General features: G+C 35.8%; 2 protein-coding genes and 1 pseudogene across 3 annotated transcripts; 1 reads left to right on the forward strand and 2 right to left on the reverse strand.

The window, feature by feature from the left end:
- Nucleotides 1-390: 390 nt before the first annotated feature.
- Nucleotides 391-5706, reverse strand: LOC105640881 (Beta-ketoacyl synthase). Of its 2 annotated transcripts, XM_012225282.4 has the most exons (14): nucleotides 5446-5704; nucleotides 5135-5364; nucleotides 4933-5040; nucleotides 4770-4841; nucleotides 4485-4571; nucleotides 3920-4071; nucleotides 2587-2667; nucleotides 2470-2503; nucleotides 2281-2347; nucleotides 2120-2196; nucleotides 1782-1842; nucleotides 1561-1643; nucleotides 1127-1198; nucleotides 391-949 (listed from the first exon to the last, which is right to left on the reverse strand). In XM_012225282.4, exons 1-14 carry the CDS (start codon nucleotides 5579-5581, stop codon nucleotides 785-787), a joined length of 1425 nt encoding a protein of 474 aa, XP_012080672.1. In that variant the 5' UTR covers nucleotides 5582-5704; the 3' UTR covers nucleotides 391-784. The 2 variants fall into 2 exon arrangements, 1 of the variants encoding a protein (XP_012080672.1); XR_005177702.2 differs by lacking the exons at nucleotides 391-949; nucleotides 1127-1198 and having other exon boundaries at nucleotides 1566-1643; nucleotides 2003-2196; nucleotides 5446-5706.
- A 2981-nt stretch (nucleotides 5707-8687) lies between these two features.
- LOC105640879 (phenylalanyl-tRNA synthetase class IIc family protein) lies at nucleotides 8688-19893 on the reverse strand. The gene is made up of 10 exons (XM_012225281.3): nucleotides 19537-19893; nucleotides 18883-19073; nucleotides 18557-18763; nucleotides 18337-18454; nucleotides 17972-18048; nucleotides 11442-11621; nucleotides 11230-11274; nucleotides 11018-11122; nucleotides 9130-9243; nucleotides 8688-9029 (listed from the first exon to the last, which is right to left on the reverse strand). Exons 1-10 carry the CDS (start codon nucleotides 19745-19747, stop codon nucleotides 8979-8981), a joined length of 1299 nt encoding a protein of 432 aa, XP_012080671.1. The 5' UTR covers nucleotides 19748-19893; the 3' UTR covers nucleotides 8688-8978.
- On the forward strand, nucleotides 12291-16729 carry LOC149497430 (uncharacterized; annotated as a pseudogene).
- Nucleotides 19894-19950: the final 57 nt, after the last annotated feature.

The raw sequence follows: 19950 nt of genomic DNA on the forward strand, positions 1-19950 counted from the left end.
CAAAGGCATTGCTCCATATTATTGCAATCCAGCAAAAATAGCAGATTTCAAACCAAGCTTCCACCAAATGCGTTACCACTACAAACATGTGAAATTCTTACGTAGACTCGGTCTACCTCGTCAGCTAAGAATTTCTCTAGGAAGAGCACCATCAGAATTAATCTTTACGAAAACCGAGAAGCAACCATAACAATGGTAGAAGCTGTCCTACCATCACCACCAAAAACCCAAGCATTACGGTACTTCCAAATGAACCAACAAGTAATCCCAAACAATGAAGGCTAAGAAACATCACCTGATAGAAGATCTATCTGAGATAAAATCCACTGAGTCCATTTTTTAACAGAGCAATCAATTTTATTTTTTTAAACAAATAAAAGAATTGACTAATTAGTTTAACTGGCCATTTGATTTTATTAGCTGAAATTTCAGTGTCTACAGTTAAAATGCAAACAGGATCCATGACTCTGCTCATTCACAGACTCCCCGAGCATTAATGGTGCACCAGAAACAAGTCCCCATGATATTCTGATAGATGCCCTGGGCCGCTATCCGACTAATTGCTTAATCAGTTCTGCCAGATTCTGTGTCTCAAAATTTTATGGAATGTTATCCATTTTTATAACATGTATACAGAGAGTGTTTTTCATGTACAATCTTGGCACGGTGATCATCTTGTCATTTCGATGGCTCCAGAAACTGCAGATGTTAATAGCATGGAGAAACATACCCATAACTTTCATGTCAATGTTCCAGATCAACTTCACGTATCCAATCAGATCTTCTACATGACAGATGTGAGCAATAGAGATGCATTTGTTCCTCCAAAGCCAAAAGAATTTGACAATGCTGCTCTTATTGGCATCTCCTTCGAAGCATTCAGCGGCATAAACTTGTCTTTGAATATGGGATCTGGATTTCTGAGGTTAAGAGTCAATGGCGCAATGCCCTGAAACATGGGAAACAAGCACATAAGCGAAACATATGTGTGCAAATGTGTGCACCAGCACATAAAATAGCTTTGGTTTCAAAGTCGAGCAGGAAATCAATCAATCAATAACTCCTACTCTGGTATTGTTTTGTTTTATCCTAGTCAATCAAGAAGCAAGTATATGAAATTTCTTACATGGTATATGGCTAAAACTGAGAAAATTGCTTCAACAGCACCAGCTGCTCCAAGGAGATGGCCAATTGCACCCTGAATTTTATCATGATAACAAAACAAAATTACCACATTCCTATTTGCTCTCCAAAATCAACATGAGCACAGTACATATTCAGAAGAAATAAGAACATCCTTTTCATTACATAAAATTTGACAAAAAATTATTGCTGATTAGGCTACAGGTCACCATAAAGTACGAAATATGTTTTCCCTTTTTCCTTGAGACCACTGTAATTTATAGAATAACTAGATACCTACTAACTAGAGCCACCATCAGGAACCATCAATTGGCTACAGAGAATATAGAGTGAAGGAAATTAGATCATTCTTTAATTGTTGGAAAGAACACTACAATGTCATTCCTCATAAACTACGTGTCATAACCCTAAAATTACCTTTGTGGAAGACAATTTCAGAGCACCTGATATTGCATGTTCAGAGAATATGGTCTTCATGGCACTGGCTTCTATAGCATCACCTGGATGAGATAATTGGGTGACAAGGACAGCACATAGATAAGTTTCAACATGTAAAGTTTCAACATGTAATGACATTCTCAATATATAAACTTCTAAATTGAAAGAAAGCAACATGTGAAGGGCCAACAAGCGTGTACCCAAAGGTGTAGATGTAGCATGAGCATTTACATAATCCACTTGATTGGGATGAAGACCAGACTGCAATTTACGAAGAAAAGATGTTAAAATAAACCGCTAGATCCATCCGAATGATGATATCAGAATATGAATACTATTAGAAAGAAGTTGTTAATTGATATGCTGTCAACATTTGCAAGTGGAAAAGCTGGTTTAACAATATGAACAATGGGCATCTCACCTTTCATTCTCAGACGTAAAGCTTGCAATTAACAAACAAAAAACTCTTCAACATTGCGCACCACATTTCAACAATCAACCTAGGACATGCCACTGACACTCTTATTAATTTCCTTACCTGTTTTAGGGCACGCGTCATGGCCAAAACAGCTCCTCTTCCATCAGTATGTGGTTGAGTAATGTGATACGCATCACCTAGACAACAGTAGTGTCTTTGAAATGAAACAATTAACCAAAAGATAACAGTAGAATTTTATGGTTTTTTTTCTAACAAACAACCTGACATCCCATAGCCGCGAACCTCTGCATAAATTTTGGCTCCTCGTTCTCTAGCATGCTCAAGTTCCTTGATAAGATAAAAGCCCAAAAAAAAAAAAAAAAAAAAAAAAAAAAAAAAAAAAAAAAAATCAACCTAGCAGTGGCGCCAGAAATGTAATATGAAGTTTGAACAAAGATATATCAACTTACTTCTAATACAAGAACACCAGAACCTTCACCAATCCTGAGTTCAGAACGTAAATTAGATGGTAAAAGGAAAAAACACAGATGACAGACATGAAAATTAATGCAAAAACATGTGCTTACACAAAGCCATCTCTATCACAATCAAAAGGTCGGGAAGCTTCTATTGGCATAGAATTATACTTTGTAGTCAAAGCCCTTGACCTGGAATTGAACATGAAATGGCTATCAGTTTAAGCAAATTAGCAAGTGCAATGAAGCCCAATGCCACTAGAAAGGAAGCCGAGTATAACTATATCAAGAAGACATCATTAATTGACAAATCAATGTACTCTACTGGCCCGAGTATTAGACTGCATTCCCTAGGAGATGGAAGGAAAAAAAGAAAAACTATTATCACCATACAATACCATCAGAGATGTACAATGAAAGGAGCCCAATAGAATGCTCATTCCAAAAATTTGGCAGTTCAAGTTGCTTTCTACTGTGAATACAGTATTTTCCTGAAGTACCACCTAGAAAAGGTCCTGCCAATTCCCAAAGCAGCATCCTGAGAAAGGATATCCAGAGATAGTTTCATTCTTCAAGATTTTCATCCACGGTATTCCCGAACCCATCAAGAGGATGTTATCGAGTGAAAATCAATGTACTCAGAAACTGAGTTTACAGCCACATTTCCTCTGTGTATTGCAATAGTAGCATAAATTTATTCACACTATGCGATCCTTCTCATGCATGTATACTGAAATGATCCTAACATTTCCAAACTCTTTGTCCTTCTAGTTGCCTCCTTTCAAGATAAAATTTGAATCCTAAAGCACCACTTAGTTACAAAGCAGTGTCCTGAGATAGAACATGTGGACCTGGTCTGGTTCTACAACGTATTTGTATAAGTAATCACTTCTTGCAAGTCCAAAATTTTTAGAGTTTCACTATAAGGTTCATTTTTAGTGTATGGGAGCTAGTAATCTAGATATATAAAATATAACTGGCATTCAAGTTTCAGAATCTCATAATGCTGAAGTGCAGGCAATGACAACAGCGGCTCAAGTTAGAATTCAGACCACATCTTTGATTTTCGCCATTATAAAAATGTCAGCATCAAGAAATTCTACAAATTAAGCATTTTGGCGGGAAAAGGTCATAAATATTGCATAATAGCTAATTGCTGTTGAGAAACTACCAGAAATGAACTTTGAGTTCTCAATTGCATTAATATTTTCACATCAGAAGAAACCAAATAAGATCACTCAGCTGAAGAAATTAGTATTCATAATTTTCAATCCACGAACGTCCAATAACTCAATAAGAGATACTAGATACACACATATAAACACATTGTATGTTCACCAAGTTTTCACAAGTGAAAAAGAAATTGCGTTGCGTTGCGTTGCGATACAACTCTAAATAATCAGTTTGCTTTCCAATATTGCAGATAAGCTTATAAAATAATAACCTGCAAAATCCTGCAATTGATAAAGCATCTATACTGGACTCTGTGCCTCCGGCCAACATAACATCTGAATCTCCAAACTGAATCATCCTAGCAGCATCACCAATGGAATGTGCTCCAGTAGCACAGGCAGTAACAGCCGCATGGTTTGGTCCCTATATCCAAATGAAAGGCTAGACTATGTTGTAACATGTACTTTGTTAATATAAAGGACTATTTGCTACAGGTGGTCGAAAATCATAAAACTGAATGGTGAAATACGTGAACTAGAAGGTTACAAAGGCAAACGAGATTTACAGCATCATAACATCTTTCTTTAATATTTATCAATCCAACCATCACTGCCTAAACTGGAAAATAGACCAGCATAGTGTGCTCATCTACACATAGTAGCTCTAGCTTTATTTTCATGAATAATCTGCCAAAAGGTCAACTACCTTCTAAGAGATGAAGCACCATCCGATAAATTTTATTATGAAAAAGTTAACAAGGCTTAACCAAGATATTTGCACAAGTTCATTGGATGTCATCTGCGTCAAGGAATGAAGTACAGGAATTATATACACACCTGGAATCCATATTTCATACTCACATGGCCAGATGCCATGTTGATCAATATTCGTGGGATAAAAAATGGACTAAGCCGACGAAGTCTCTGCAATGAAAGAGCCTAGATATTAGATTAAGTGTTTCCATCAGCACAAAGCTCATTACAAAATACAGACAGAAAATACGCAAGGAGATAATGACAATTGTAACGAATTACATGGTGGTAATAAGCAATGATGATAAAACAATAACTAAAAGGTTGTTTTAATTCCTTTGACATGTTAAAGGAGAATAATAAGGTTACCTTCTCACAAATCATTTGTGAAGCATCCAATATATCAGTGATACTTCCAATTCCCCCACCAATAGAGACACCCTGGTATTCTTCATGTTAAAGAAAATATATTCATCATCAAAAAATTTAATTAAACGTGCTATTACATACTCCACAAATAACAACCAATTACCGTTCTTTCCTTCTGTTCCTGTTCAGTAGGTACCCAGTTTGCATCCTTTAGAGCTTCATCAGCAGCACATAATGCGTACCCAATAAACCTTGAAATCGACCGATGCTCCTAATAAACACAAACAATAACAGTACAAAAATGCTACTGAATTAAGCCATTATTTCATATACCCAACTCACTAGAAATGAAAAAGTAATCAAACCTTAGATTGAAGCCACAATTCCTCATTGAATTCACCAGAGCCAGTTCCACATGGCACAATTGCAGCAACTTTAGAGGTTAATTGATCAAATGTATACAACTGAGTTTCTCTATCGAACGTATTCATTCTGAGATCATCAGGCGTTATAGCTCTTATTCCACATTTGCCCTCTATCAACCGCGTCCATGTGGTTTCCACTCCACAACCAAGTGGAGTTACCATGCCTAAACCTGAAAAGAGCTGCTCCAGTTATACAAACGGTGTCACTTGTATAGATAAATGGAGAAAGAGTAAATAGAGATTTGTGTTACCGGTGACGACAACTCTGCGGGGAGTGATCGGGGGAGGAGGACCGAATGTATGAGAAGGAGAAGAGGAAGATAAGTAGCGAGTGAATCGAGAGCGAGAAGAAGATGATAATCTACGGAAAGTAGAAGAAATTGCCATGGTTTTTTTTTTATCGTTTCAGTTCAGCGCTTCAAGTAGTGTAATGTTGCTGCTACTGAGTTAGAGAATGAAAGAGTTGCACACTGCACAGCGGCAGCAACTCAATTTGGCACACGAGTGGTATCTGTGTCTTTTTCTTTTACTTTTTTTTTTTCTTAAAAAGGTAACGCCGCAGTGGTAATGTTAAAATTGAATAAATTCATTTTGCTATATAGTATTTTAATTTTTTTTTATTTTTTATTTTCACAATCTTCTCTTTTAATTATTACTAGTTTTTTTTATAACGTGATTTGTAAGTTGATTATGCTCGTTATGTATTTGTACTTTTTTTTAATTGCTTTTTTTATTTATATCATATTAAAGCATAAATATTTATTTAGATTAAAATAAATATAATTGCTGAATTTATATTGGACTTTGCCATACAAGTTACTTCTAATGTTATTTTTTATGTACTTAATTCTATTTGTTTATTATGAAGTGACCTTCAACCCAATCCTTAGACCTAATCTTTCATTATCTAATTTATAAATATAAATTTTTAAAATCTTAATAAGTGTCCAAAAAGAAAATTAAATTATTATTCAATCTTCAATGTTCTACCCTCAACTCTAAATCAATATCTATATACAATTATAATGAAAAATAATAATAAATTATTTTTTACTATTTGGTAAAGAAAAGAACTGAGCAGATGATCTAAATTGATAATGGTAATTATTTTGGCTATAGTGATTGTCCTACTTGCCCAGTGCATTACAGAAATGAATATATATATATACACACAAATTCTTGAAACCCTAAAAGTAATTCAAAACAGAAATATATAGTTCTAGTTTTTTTCCAGTTTTATAAATATTATTTTCTTTCAAATCAAATAGATTTAAAATATAGTAGAAAAAATATTAAAAAAATTAAAAATACTTAATCATCAAGCAAGGAGATATAAATCTCTTACTAAATTAAATTGATAGTAGTTACAAATAAATTTAGTAACAAAAAAAATAAAAAATTTAAAAATTTTGTTATTAAGAAAAAGAAAATAAAAAATAAAAAATAGTGCTTTATAAACACCATTTTCTTTCAAGCCAAACATATTTAGAATATAATACAAAAAATATTAAGAAAATTAAAAATATTTAATAATCAAAAGTTTATCTATTTATTATAAGGGAGATATAAATTTCTTACTAAATTAAAGTGATATAAGTTATAAATTAATTCATTAATGAAAAAGAAAAACAAATTGCCAATTTGAATTTTAAAAAAAATCAAATTATATAACTATTTCAAAATTAACAGTTTCAAATTATGTAACTCTTTAATTAGAAATGTTGTAATTTGATGTTGATAGACAAGAAAAAAAAAAAAAAGATTATAGCCAAGTCAATAAATGAAAATTACAAAGCAAATAATGTTAGAATCTAATTTTGTTTGTCTATTTTTCTAAGTTGTATAAAAGAAACATGCTATCTTTGCCAAAGAAACCATTAATTTTCTGTACAACCATACAGAGAAGAAAAGTAAGTATCTATATGTATTTATTTAATTTTCTTATCTATATGTATTTATTTAAAAATAACTTTTAGAAATTATATCCAATCAAATAATAAAATTTAATATTTTTTTTTTATCTTAACTATAATTATCTCGAGCCCATTGGACTAAAACTAAATCTTACCTGCATTGAATATTTGCTTCATCATGAGAATCAAAGTCTCAACTTCACTTAAGGAAGAAGAGTGCCGAACCACTCATCCATACATTTGTCGGTATGAAATGTAATTTTTGAATTGACTATGACTAAAGTTATTTTAGAATATTAAATTTCATAAAGAGTGATATCGAAAATCTCATTATTCCTCATATTTCCACATTTATATATAGTGTAGATAGATTGTCATTATTATTTTTTAAAGCTATTATTATTATTATTATTATTATTATAGATCAATTCAATTGTTAAACATGAGAGATTCTTTTTTTATTAATTGAACTTTAACTTAGCTGAAAAATATTCAATAAATAGTTAAATACTCTATATATTTTTGAATGCATTAGGATCCTAATTACACATTGCTTTTAAAATTATGAAGCTTTTACATATTTCTTGTCTTTTAAATTAAATCATATTTTAATTATGGGTAGATCTCAAATGATATGAAAAACTTCCCTTCGAGTCCTACATACAGTTTCGTTTAATATATATTTATGAGATTGACTTTAAATTGAGTATCGTGTTCCTCAATTTTCTTGCTAGGATTGAAAATCCTCTATTTTACATATCCATACAATTGAGCCTTTATGCTTTTGAAACAGTGTAAAAAAAAAATGTTTAGAATCATTGAGTCCTCATGCTTCCGAAACAGTGTATAAAGAAGTGTTTCGAATCATTGCTATTTAACTCAGACCTGTCCTAAAAAAGCAATCGATAGGATCAATACATATATCCCTTCAACACAGCATAGGTCTTAATAATAATCTCATACTAAAGTATAGGAAAACGCCAAAATGAGAAAACTAAAGTACTAAAAAACCAGAGCAAAGGCCAAAAATCTGGAGTAGGGGCCAACCTAAGGAGGCTGGAGTATGGGGCGGAGGAAATTAGAAAAAAAAAAAAAAAAAAAAAGGATAAAGAGTGGAAGTTTTTGAAAATAAAAAAATAATGGGGTTAGATGAAATCAGACTTGATAAAACTAAAAATAAAAAATTTATGATAGAATTTTAAACTCTAAATAATATAATTCCTCAAAATTCTGAAATAATAAAATTAACATTTATTTAAAAGCATAAAATTTTATTCATTAAAAAATTTGATGGTTTACAACTACAAGAGCACAGGTAATAGTAACAAAAGAAAAAAAAAAATTGACAATTTGGATAGTTAATAATTCGAAATGTTGAACATCACTAAAATGATCATCTACGCTGCAACTTCAACAATAATAGTGCAGAAATTGTCAACAGTTGATTATTATATTCACATTTTGAGCATACTGCATATAAATAACGGGTGTCTATTCATATATGCCTGCAACCTTAACCCCACAACCTTCCCTTACATATAATTTACACACAAAAAAAAAAAAAAAGAAAAAAAAGAAAATAAACAACAATCGTGTATATTTTTATTACACAAAATTGTGGAGGATTCATAACAAAAACCATATGGTGTTTTGAATCAACTTGAAATGCTACAAAGTAAAAGCTGATAGCTCTAACCATATCAGCAAAGAAATTTACATATTTTGAGAATGTGAGTCCAATTTGTTGGAAAAGAAAGTCTAATATTATTATTATTATTATTTTTTGGTTTTGAGTATTCAGGGGGAGAGATCCGAACTCGGATAGTTGGGTCTGTGTCTAAGTTGTATGTGCACTTACTAAAAAAGACTCTTCATCTTAAAACAACGTTTAGCTTGCTCTGCACTTGTTCTCTCACATTCCACTGCATTCAAATCATTTTATGAAGATGTTTTGGATTTTTAATCCTATGGAAAATAAATAACTTGATAAAATACAGAAGAACAATCCTCGAAATGAAATACCTGCAAATTGTTAATTTCCTCATCTGTTAATGAACGTTCCATTGAACGATAAGCAATCCTATAACAATGGCTTGTCATTCCTTTCTTGTTGGTGAAATTATCTATCAAGCTCACCTGAGCCACAAATAAATAACCAACAAATGTAAGATTAACTGCATAATCAAACGCCACAGGTACCAACTCAAGCTCAACATTTTTGGACTCAATTTTGACGTTGAAATACCCAAAAAAAATGACGTGAAATAGACCTACAGCAATTACCCCTTTACTAGAGAAAATTGTGAATTATTTCTGCAGTTTGAAGCTTCCTCTTTGAGTCAAAGCTGTTAAACTTAAAAGTCCGGATAATAAGATGGCCAACACAATAGCTTTTATTCTTTTTGAGCTTTATTAGGAGTTTCTAGTCAAGTAAAATTTCAAACCAATTTTTCTAGTCAAAGCCTCTTATGCCGTTTTGTACAAAACATTCTATCCAACAAAAAGAAAATCAAATACAATACAATATTTCTCTATTTTCATTTTCTTGTCTCCTAGTTGTGTCAAAAAAACAAAAATTGTTCTCTTTTTTTTCCCCATCACCTGCACATCCTTAAAGGAGCATCAACCTAATTGAACACTACAATCATTTTTCTCTCTCGTTCTGCATATCTATTCTCTTCCCAATGCTTTGTACATTTCTCCATCCTTAAGCAACAGAAGAAAGAACCAAAAAGGCAGCATAACAAGATAAACAAGGGAGAGGGAAAAATTTAGATAGCAACCACAAACAGATTTTTTTTTTTGAAAAGAGGTTGAAATTTTAGAGAGGAACAAAAACTTGTTAAAAGACCATAAATAGTAACTCAAAAGTCATAAAAAATTCTGTAGCTCTCCAAAAACAAAGAATATTCACAGATAAGTACCAAAAAGGAAGCCTGCCTTGTACTCAGCATGGCAAAGAAAAAGAAGAAACTAAAACAATGACTAACCCAAATAAGAAAAGAATTACTGAGCCAATATCCAACATTTAGCATACTCTCAGAAATTATTGATTAGTTTGATTTGTTTATTAAACTCAGAAGCCTCAAGTCAGACCACACAGAAAAGAGCAAAAGATACACCTAGATTGAATTTTGAAACTGCTTCATTTATTCCCTCAATCCAGCATGGTTGCATTCTCAAGAAAAGGCAAACGCTATCAGCTTTCTTGGTCAACTCTAAATGCAGCAAAAAACATACAAAAAGACAGGCATCCCTCACTTGAATTTTAAAACAGAAGATAATTTAAAAGAACTTTAGAACCTCAAAATGGCCAAAGTCAGTGCCATTTGAAGCTTACAGAAAGAATAAGGATTGGTAAATAGTATGATTTCTCCACAAACATACAATAATTGAATTGTGTACATCTAGTAGAACATCCAAGAGAGAATAAATAGGAAATATGGTTATCATAGAGTCATTAGGTCCATGGTCGACTCAAAGACAAGGAATGAAAAGCTGGAAAAACTCATCCCAAAATGGAATCTCTGTTTAACTTATGCTAATTACTCCCTCATCATTAAAACCACGCTTCAGAACTTCCAGCAACAATTACTTCAGTCTAGACAGCATCTTCAACCACCAACAAATATTTTAATGATACTTGGTATATGCACATGTATACCCGTGGTAATAAAGTAAATTTTATTTGTTTTTCTCAGCATATTTAACTTAATTCAATATCCTGTAAATTATTATGTGAAGGGATTTTATCACCGTAATAGATGTTACTGACTTGCAGGCTGAAAATAAAAAGTAACCCTATAATATGAAATTAAAGCCAATATAGTAGGCTAAACAGGAAAAAAATAAGCCAATCTTTCACAAACTATAAATATTAGAAAAAGTTAACAAGCATCTAAATCCATACCTCCTCAACAAGATCCCCAGCAACTCCTCTGACAATTTCACATAAATTGTTTTCAGTGAATGATTCATTGATCCAAAAACTCATGTCTTTATAACAAGGAGGATACTGCAAAAGAAATATCCACATTTAAGTATTGCTTACCCAGTCTTTTTCATGAACAGAGGGCACCAAAAGAAAAAGAAATACATAGACATAGGGCAATGCAATCAAACCTTTGAGAATGGCTTGAATTTGACACCCAATTGACCACTAGAAAACTATATAGAAGGAGAGAACTCCAAATAGTTATTCAGGTGTATTAGAGGACAGAAAAACAAAAAAGGTCAACTTAAGGCATTAAAGCACTAGCCTAAAAATGAACTCATCTAAAACATTTATGTAACAAAGAAGTAAAAAATCAACATTACCGTAATTCAGGACTGACCTGAGAAGTAAAGCGCTCATCATTTGACCAGAAGAGCCGAATATCAGGTATGTCAAATAGTACCATTGCCAGACGCTCCAATCCAAGCCCAAAAGCCCAAGCAACATTTTGAGGTCTACCATTTGTCTTTAAAATTTCTTGCTCAGTCACACCACAACCTAAGACTTCCAACCACTTCTCCTGAAAAATCATTGGCCATCAGTTGGTCAGTCAAATGTACTAGATTATTTTTATGAAGGAAGCAATCATAATATTTGCAAGGCCAACATGATTTTTTCCAGAAGGTCCTTTATATGCTATACATGCGAAGAGTGTTCTTATAGTGTTCATCTGTTCACATACTGTCCACATCACCAAGGTAGTTCTTGTTTTGGGTCCCATACTTTCAATCCCTATAACAATAGTTTATCTTAATTTGCTAATATGAATACCCTAATTCCTCTCATTCCACAAGTATTTGATTTTGAACAAACCTGAATTGAATTTCAGAGCTGTCCATAAAAATTCTGTTACCAAACCCCTGCAAGTATATTCCCGTTATACCCATGGTCCTAAGTCCAAGTCACCAGTAATTGAGTTGCTGAATTAGTCAGCAGTAGTTGTTCTCTTTCTGTTTTGATTCTGTTTCAACATTCCTGCATTGTAGGAGGGTATTCCTCCATTTCCCTATTTTCTTGTTGTTAGTGGGAGGTTATTCCTCCATATAGAAGTAGTGCTCCTTGTATGTAGGGAGTAGTCATTTCTGCACTTGTATATATTCAGCAAATCTGATGGAATAAGGCAGACTGTTAAAACCCAATTTAAGTCTTCTTGACTGAGGTTTCAGGCTCCCTTTAACGAGTCTGACTTTTCTTGTCTTCCACCATAGGTCGCTCAAGGAAACACCCTAACCCAAACACCCAAACACCAACCCCTCCTACTACCCATCGACCCATAACTAGATCCGTTAGCCGGGACCATAACAGTTTGGTATCAGAGCCAACAGTTATGGGAGATTCTGTTCAAGACCAACTGGCTAAGCTCTTTAACTTGTTATTAGCTGAGCAACAATCCAACAAGGAACTGCACGCCAAATTCGATGCTCTAACTTAGGAATGGGAATCCACTAAAAAGGATTTCCAAACCAGTAGCGCTGGAAGTCCAGCAAGCTTACGGAGAGATAGGGGAATTTCGGGTACTGCGAATTCTGAAAAATCTGGAGGAAGCTCATTTGTACCGAAATTCACAAAACTGGATTTTCCTCGCTATGATGGGAAAGATGACCCTTTAGGATGGCTAAATCGTTGCAAACACTTCTTTCGGCACCAACAAACTCCGGAAGAAGAGATGGTTAGTTCAGCTTCATACCATCTCGAAGGAATTGCCCAACTTTGGTACATGCAGTTGCTGGATGACATTCCGAATCCCTCTTGGGCTGAGTTTTCTCACCAATGTAACCTCCGTTTTGGGCCTCCAATCCGCAGCAACAAACTTGGTGAATTAGCTAAACTGAAGCAAACGGGGTCTGTCGCGGACTACCAGAATCAGTTTGAGACTCGTGTCCCGGGCTGGAACTCTCACTCAACACCAGAAGGTCCAATTATACCTTAGTGGTTTACAAGACTCCATTGCGGTTGAAGTGGAGCTTCACCATCCCACCGATTTGGTTAATGCTATGAGCATTTCTCAGCTGTATGAACGCAAACTGTTTCCACGTTCTTCAGCTGCGAGAGATACTTGTCGCGCTGCAATTCCACCTGACAACCGCGCCAATCGGATACTGAGGAGGCTGTCCCATGATGAAATGGAGGAGAGGCGAAAGAAAGGACTCTGTTTTAATTGTGATGAGCAGTTTGTTCGAGGCCATCAATGTAAGAAATTGTTCTGGATTGATTTGGAAGAGACGGAAGATGTAGAGGATTTCACAGCTGATCCAGAAATTTCTTTGAATGCCATTACTGGAATTCGAAATCCTCAGTCCATGAGGTTGATAGGCAGCTGGATGCTTGGGCAAGTCTTGATCCTCATCGACTCCGGCAGCACTCACAGTTTTGTTTCTGCCGCAAAGGTTGAGGAACTGAATGCTGTGGTAAACAAACAGAATGGTTTAAAGGTACACGTTGCCAATGGCGAGCAACTTACTAGCCCAGGTATTTGTAAGGGAATTCCGGTTCTTCTGAAGTCTAATTCTTTCATGGTTGATTTGTTTGTTTTACCCTTAACCAATTTCGATATGGTTTTGGGGGTTAATTGGCTTCGAACCTTGGGACCCATTCTGTGGGATTTCACCGTTATGAGCATGAGCTTTTATCAATAGGGCCACTTAGTGACATTGCAGGGTATTACTTCTTCAAGCTCTTCCCACGATTCAGATCTGAACAACATGCAGATTTCATCTGTCCCAGACATCCAACTCCAGAAATTATTGGCGGAATTTGCTTCCTTATTCAATGCTCCTACTGGGCTGCCCCCTAGCAGATCTTGTGATCATCGTATTCCCCTAATCCATGGAGCTGGTCCTGTGGTAGTTCGACCATACCGTTACCCTCATGGTCAGAAGGACGAGATTGAAAAGCAATGCGCTGCAATGTTACAGCAGGGAATCATCTGTCCCAGCCGTTCCCCATTCTCGTCGCCGGTGATTTTGGTTCCCAAAGCTGATGGTTCTTGGCGCCTTTGTGTTGATTACAGAGAATTAAATGCCAAAACCATCAAAGACAAATTCCCTATTCCGATTATCGACGAATTATTGGAGGAATTGGGTGGAGCTAAGTTCTTCTCAAAGTTAGATCTGCTTTCGGGTTACTTTCAGGTGGGGATGCATCCTGCTGATATTGAGAAAACAGCATTCCGCACTCACCACGGACACTTTGAATTCCTGGTGATGCCGTTTGGATTATCCAACGCTCCCTCAACTTTTCAGGCCCTAAGGAACGAGGTATTCCAACTTTACTTACGGAAATTTGTACTCGTCTTTTTTGACGATATTTTGGTTTTCAGTCAATCCTGGGCAGAACACATCCACCATTTGCGGCTGGTTTTCCAATTGCTGTTACAGAACCAATTGGTCCTCAAACGGTCGAAGTGTGTCTTCGGTCAATCTCAGATTTCCTATTTGGGTCATATTATTTCTTCCCAAGGAGTGCAGGTGGATCAGTCCAAAATTGCTGCTGTATTGGAATGGCCAAAGCCCAACACCATTCGTGGGTTGCGTGGATTCCTAGGGCTCACAGGTTATTATCGCAAGTTTGTGCAGAATTACGGCATCATTGTTGCCCCCCTCACTGCTATGCTGCGTAAAAACAACTTCCACTGGACTGATCACGCTATCGATGCATTCCAGAAGTTAAAGGCGGCCTTGACATCTACTCCAATCCTGATTCTACCGAATTTTGATCTAACTTTTGTTATAGAATGTGACGCTTCTGGTACAGGGATTGGAGCAGTCTTGTTACAACACAACCAGCCAGTCGCATATTTCAGCCGTTCCTTGGCAGCTCGTCATCAAAATCTTCCGGCTTATGAGCGAGAATTGATGGGCTTAGTGAAGGCAATAAAGAATTGGCATTCCTATCTGTGGGGACGTGAATTTATTGTTCGGACCGATCATTACACATTGAAATATCTGCTTGAGCAGCACCATCTCTCAGCAACTCAACAACATTGGATTAGCAAGCTCCTGGGTTTTTCTTTTACTGTTGAATACAGGACTGGCAAATCTAATGTGGTGGCGGACGCTCTTTCTCGACAGAATGCCGATGATTCAATCCTTATGGCTGTTTCCATGCCTCAACTCAGTTTGTTTGATGAAATTCGGAAGGAACATAGTGATTCACCAGCAATTCAGCAACAAATCTCTGCAATTACCAGCAATTCAGCAAGTCGCTTCAAAATGGGTTTTTCGGGATGGGTTACTCTTCTACAATAACAGAGTTTACCTGCCTCCCGATTCCCCATCAATTCAGCTGGTTGTTAGTGCTCTTCACAACCAAAGTCATGAAGGTTACCAGAAGACATTATACAGAATCACTAGAGATTTCTATTGGCAAGGGATGAAACAATTCGTAAGGGATTTTGTGCGTTCTTGTGATGTATGTCAACGGCATAAAACTGACACACTACAACCGGCGGGACTCCTTCAACCTTTGCCCGTTCCCACTCAAATTTGGGTTGATATCTCCATTGACTTCATAGAGGGCATTCCCACTTCACGCGGAAAGAATGTTTTAATGGTTGTCGTTGATCGGTTCTCAAAGTACGGACATTTTCTGGCTCTCACTCACTCGTACACCGCTGTAAGTGTTGCTCGCACCTTCTTTGACAACATTTTTAAATTACATGGGTTGCCAGAAACTATGGTCAGTGACAGGGATGTGACTTTCACAAGTTCTTTTTGGAAAGAACTATTCCGTTTATGTGGGACTAAGCTGTGTTTCAGTTCCTCTTACCATCCACAATCTAACAGACAGACAAAGGTTGTGAACCGTACTGTTGAAATGTATCTCCGCTGTTTCACTATTTGATCGCCATCAAAGTGGATTGATTGGTTGTCTTGGGCCGAATACTGCTACAATACCAGCTACCATAACTCACTTAAATCCACACCTTTTGAGACTGTTTATGGTCGACCACCTCCTCGACTATTATCTTACTTGCATGGCAGTTCTTCAATTGAAGCGGTTGATACTGTTCTGCACCAACGGGATGACATGCTGCACCTACTTCGCCAAAATCTGTTACAAGCCCAAAATAAGATGAAAGCCACTTATGATCAGTCCCACCGTTCACTGGAATTTAAAGTTGGTGACATGGTTCTGCAGCGTTTAAAGGCATATAGACAACAGTCAGTTGCAAAAAGAACTAATCACAAGCTGTTCGCCAGGTTTTACGGACCCTTTCGGGTTCTGGAACGCATTGGCACCATGGCCTATAAACTAGACCTTCCAGCAGAGTCCAAGATCCACCCTGTTTTCCATGTTTCCTATCTCAAACCCTATCATGCCGGTCAGCCTGTCACTCCAACATTACCACCTACCATTCTTTTGGAGGATCCTGTCCATCCTTTAGCTGTTCTGGATCATCGTATCAAAGGAGGAATTCCAGAGGTTTTAATTCATTGGAGTCATTCTTCACCAGCAGATGCTTCGTGGGAAAGGGTCCAGCATATAACAGACAAGTTTCCAGACTTCCAGCTTGTGGACAAGCTTCCATTGGGGGCGGGAAGTAATGTTACCAAACCCCTGCAAGTATATTCCCGTTATACCCATGGTCCTAAGTCCAAGCCACCAGTAATTGAGTTGCTGAATTAGTCAGCAGTAGTTGTTCTCTTTCTGTTTTGATTCTGTTTCAACATTCCTGCATTGTAGGAGGGTATTCCTCCATTTCCCTATTTTCTTGTTGTTAGTGGGAGGTTATTCCTCCATATAGAAGTAGTGCTCCTTGTATGTAGGGAGTAGTTATTTCTGCACTTGTATATATTCAGCAAATCTGATGGAATAAGGCAGACTGTTAAAACCCAATTTAAGTCTTCTTGACTGAGGTTTTAGGCTCCCTTTAACGAGTCTGACTTTTCTTGTCTTCCACCATAGGTTGCCCAAGGAAACACCCTAACCCAAACACCCAAACACCAACCCCTCCTACTACCCATCGACCCATAACTAGATCCGTTAGCTGGGACCATAACAAATTCCTTATGCAAAAATTTCCTACATGAAAGTAGAGCAATTTACTGTTTCCATTATTACAATAATAGTGTCAGATATTTTCTGAATGCACTTGTTACAAAGCTGCATCCTCTGAATCTAAAACCAAACAATTACACCAATTTCTTAATTTTCTGTTCAACCATCATTACATCCTTTGACCCTTATGTAACTTGCTGAGATTTATACTTACCTAAGTTTTCCTCATTGACCATCCTTCTAAAGCAAGAATAAAACTCATAACTACTTTTTCTGCCATAAACATTAAACAAAATCACAACCTCACATAATTCATCTGGCCATTGACAAATACATATTCACGAAAATGTTTATTAAATTTTTACCATATTATTTTTCCCTCCCACAGTCAAAAGATTAGGGCATTAGGGCAAGTAATTGAATGTTAATACTTATAAGGGTAAATATTGCATCTATCAGAATAGAGTACAGCCTATTTTCCATAGAAACAAATAAAGGACTAAGGATTGTTGCAAAGTAGAGTCTTCAAAAGACAGAGAGTAGAAGTTCTTGTTTCCACTAGCACACCGCCTGCGCCCCATTAGTTGATGTTTCGAACCACACAAAGAGGGGAAGGGTGGAGGTGCTACATTATTTTTATCATCTTAAGTGTACTAATTTCCAGTAATTAAAGAATGTTTATTTATCAAAGTACATCCAATATTTGGATTAACCAAGCCTAGCAGCAGAAAGTAAAAAATTTCATCTTTCCTCTCTTTCTTCTATAGGATCGTGTGGGGCAGAGAGAAATGAACTAAATAGAGTAATAAGAGAGTAAATTAAATACCTGCAATGCATTCACATAGAAATGATGGAAAATACCCAGAATACCTTGAAATATATCTCTAGTTCAAACGAAGGATTCGTGAATGGGAAATAAGTATCAATCCAGCGCATCTCCACAGCACCTGAAATCTTAGACAAAACTGGCTAAATAATGATTTTAAAAAAAAGCTACATCATCCTAAGGGACTAACAACAGATAGGACTAGATCATAGACTTAGAGACAAATTGAGGAGGGACTAAGGAAGGCCACTGTAAGCCACAAATTTTCCCACCCTATTAACTGGTTATAGACAATTGCACACTAGATAGAAAGTATAGTAATTGCTGAATCTCAAACATCATCACCTAAGCAGCAAGTAATAGCATTATATACAAAGTTGTATTGAACTAAATATTTTTACTATTTTACCAAATAAGTGCCTTGCCAAACCCTCAAGACATTTCTTTAAGTCCTCAGCAGCAAATGATGTGGCATCCAAGCCAGATGCCTCCCACTCATCAGGAGAGAAAACACGAAACCCTTCCATCTGTGTGGTAACAAAAATAAAGTTATAACAGGAAAAAAATAACAGCACTTGAAAGAGTCATTGGTAAGAAAATTATGATTACAAAAATCATACATAACAAACCTGGTGGAAAACAGGGTAATGAGTTGAATCAATAGAATCTCTGCGGTAGACATCTCCAGTTACTAGGAAATGAGTGTGACCATTCCTTAATAGCTCAGCTTGATGTGCACTGGTATGACACCTCAGTACAGTTTGAGAGTCAACATAGTATGTGTCATTATAACTCCTACTTACATGGTTAGGAGGAACCAAGACATCATCAAAATTCTGCAAAAAATACATTTATTTTCACTAAGAATATCTCTAGAATACTTCAAAAATAGAAATCATTATAAACATTTAAACACATAAGGTAGACCAATGTTAATTGGCTTACTTATCTTTACCTGTTTTACAGAAACAATTGGACAGAGATCATCAAATTTATCAAACTTGCTCGAGAAATTGGTATCAAAATACTCATATATTGCATTCTTCAAAATCCCAATTGGGTGTTGATTCCTTCTATGAAGTTGCAGTCCAAGTTTTGAAAAAATTGCATCCGGAACATTGTTTGTAGGGTCATCCCTAACCACATCTAGAAACACCAATATCCAAAGTGTAATTCCAAGAAGAATGCAACTTAATGAAATAGTACAAAACTTTCATTGTTTGTTAGACCATCAATAAACACCTGCTAGCCTAAAACATATAAAGTCAAGCCAACGGCAATAATTCAATTAGGGAGAGAATAGAGATACACTTTCTTGAAACAGCAAAGCACACATAAGTGCAGTGCTGAAATCACAAAATCACAGTTAGACTCAGAACTCAAAACAAATGCCACACAAATTGCAAATTTTTTTCCTTCATCAACGATAAAAATGAAAACCCACTATATAATTAGCGCTACCAGAAAAAACACACAAGAGTTTACCACAAACATATACATATACAAAAATATTAGTCAGGAGCAACAGCATTAGGTGTTCAAAAATAAAAATGACACCCAGTAACTAATTGAACAATATGAAATTTTGAAAGGAGATACCAATCATTACCATCTCTAGCAATCTTGACTCCACCAAGTTCGAGCACAGAAACAACAGGTTGTCTCCAGTTTCTTTTATAAGTGGTAGAGAGAGCCCATGAAGAAGAGAAGGGCACGCAGAAAGTGAAGTGAGTGAAGGCATTTGTTCTTCCACGGAGAAGTAGAGATGAGGTTCTAAAGGAGAAGAAAGTGTAGTGTGCAAGCGACAGCGCCGCAGCCATGCTCCTCGAATTTCAATTTAGTGCCGAAATTAAACTAGATAACAAATTCAATCCGCAGAGTTACAGCATAACGTCTCTTATGATAGGAGAGGAGGTTAGCTAAAATGGTCTCTCTGGGGATCGAGTGATATATACAGTCTGAATATATATATATATATATATATATATATATATATATATATATATATATATATATATATATA

The sequence above is a fragment of the Jatropha curcas genome, chromosome 3, assembly GCF_041381405.1.
Source record: "Jatropha curcas cultivar XTBG-Jc1 chromosome 3, XTBG_Jcur_1.0, whole genome shotgun sequence".
Taxonomy (NCBI): domain Eukaryota; kingdom Viridiplantae; phylum Streptophyta; class Magnoliopsida; order Malpighiales; family Euphorbiaceae; genus Jatropha; species Jatropha curcas.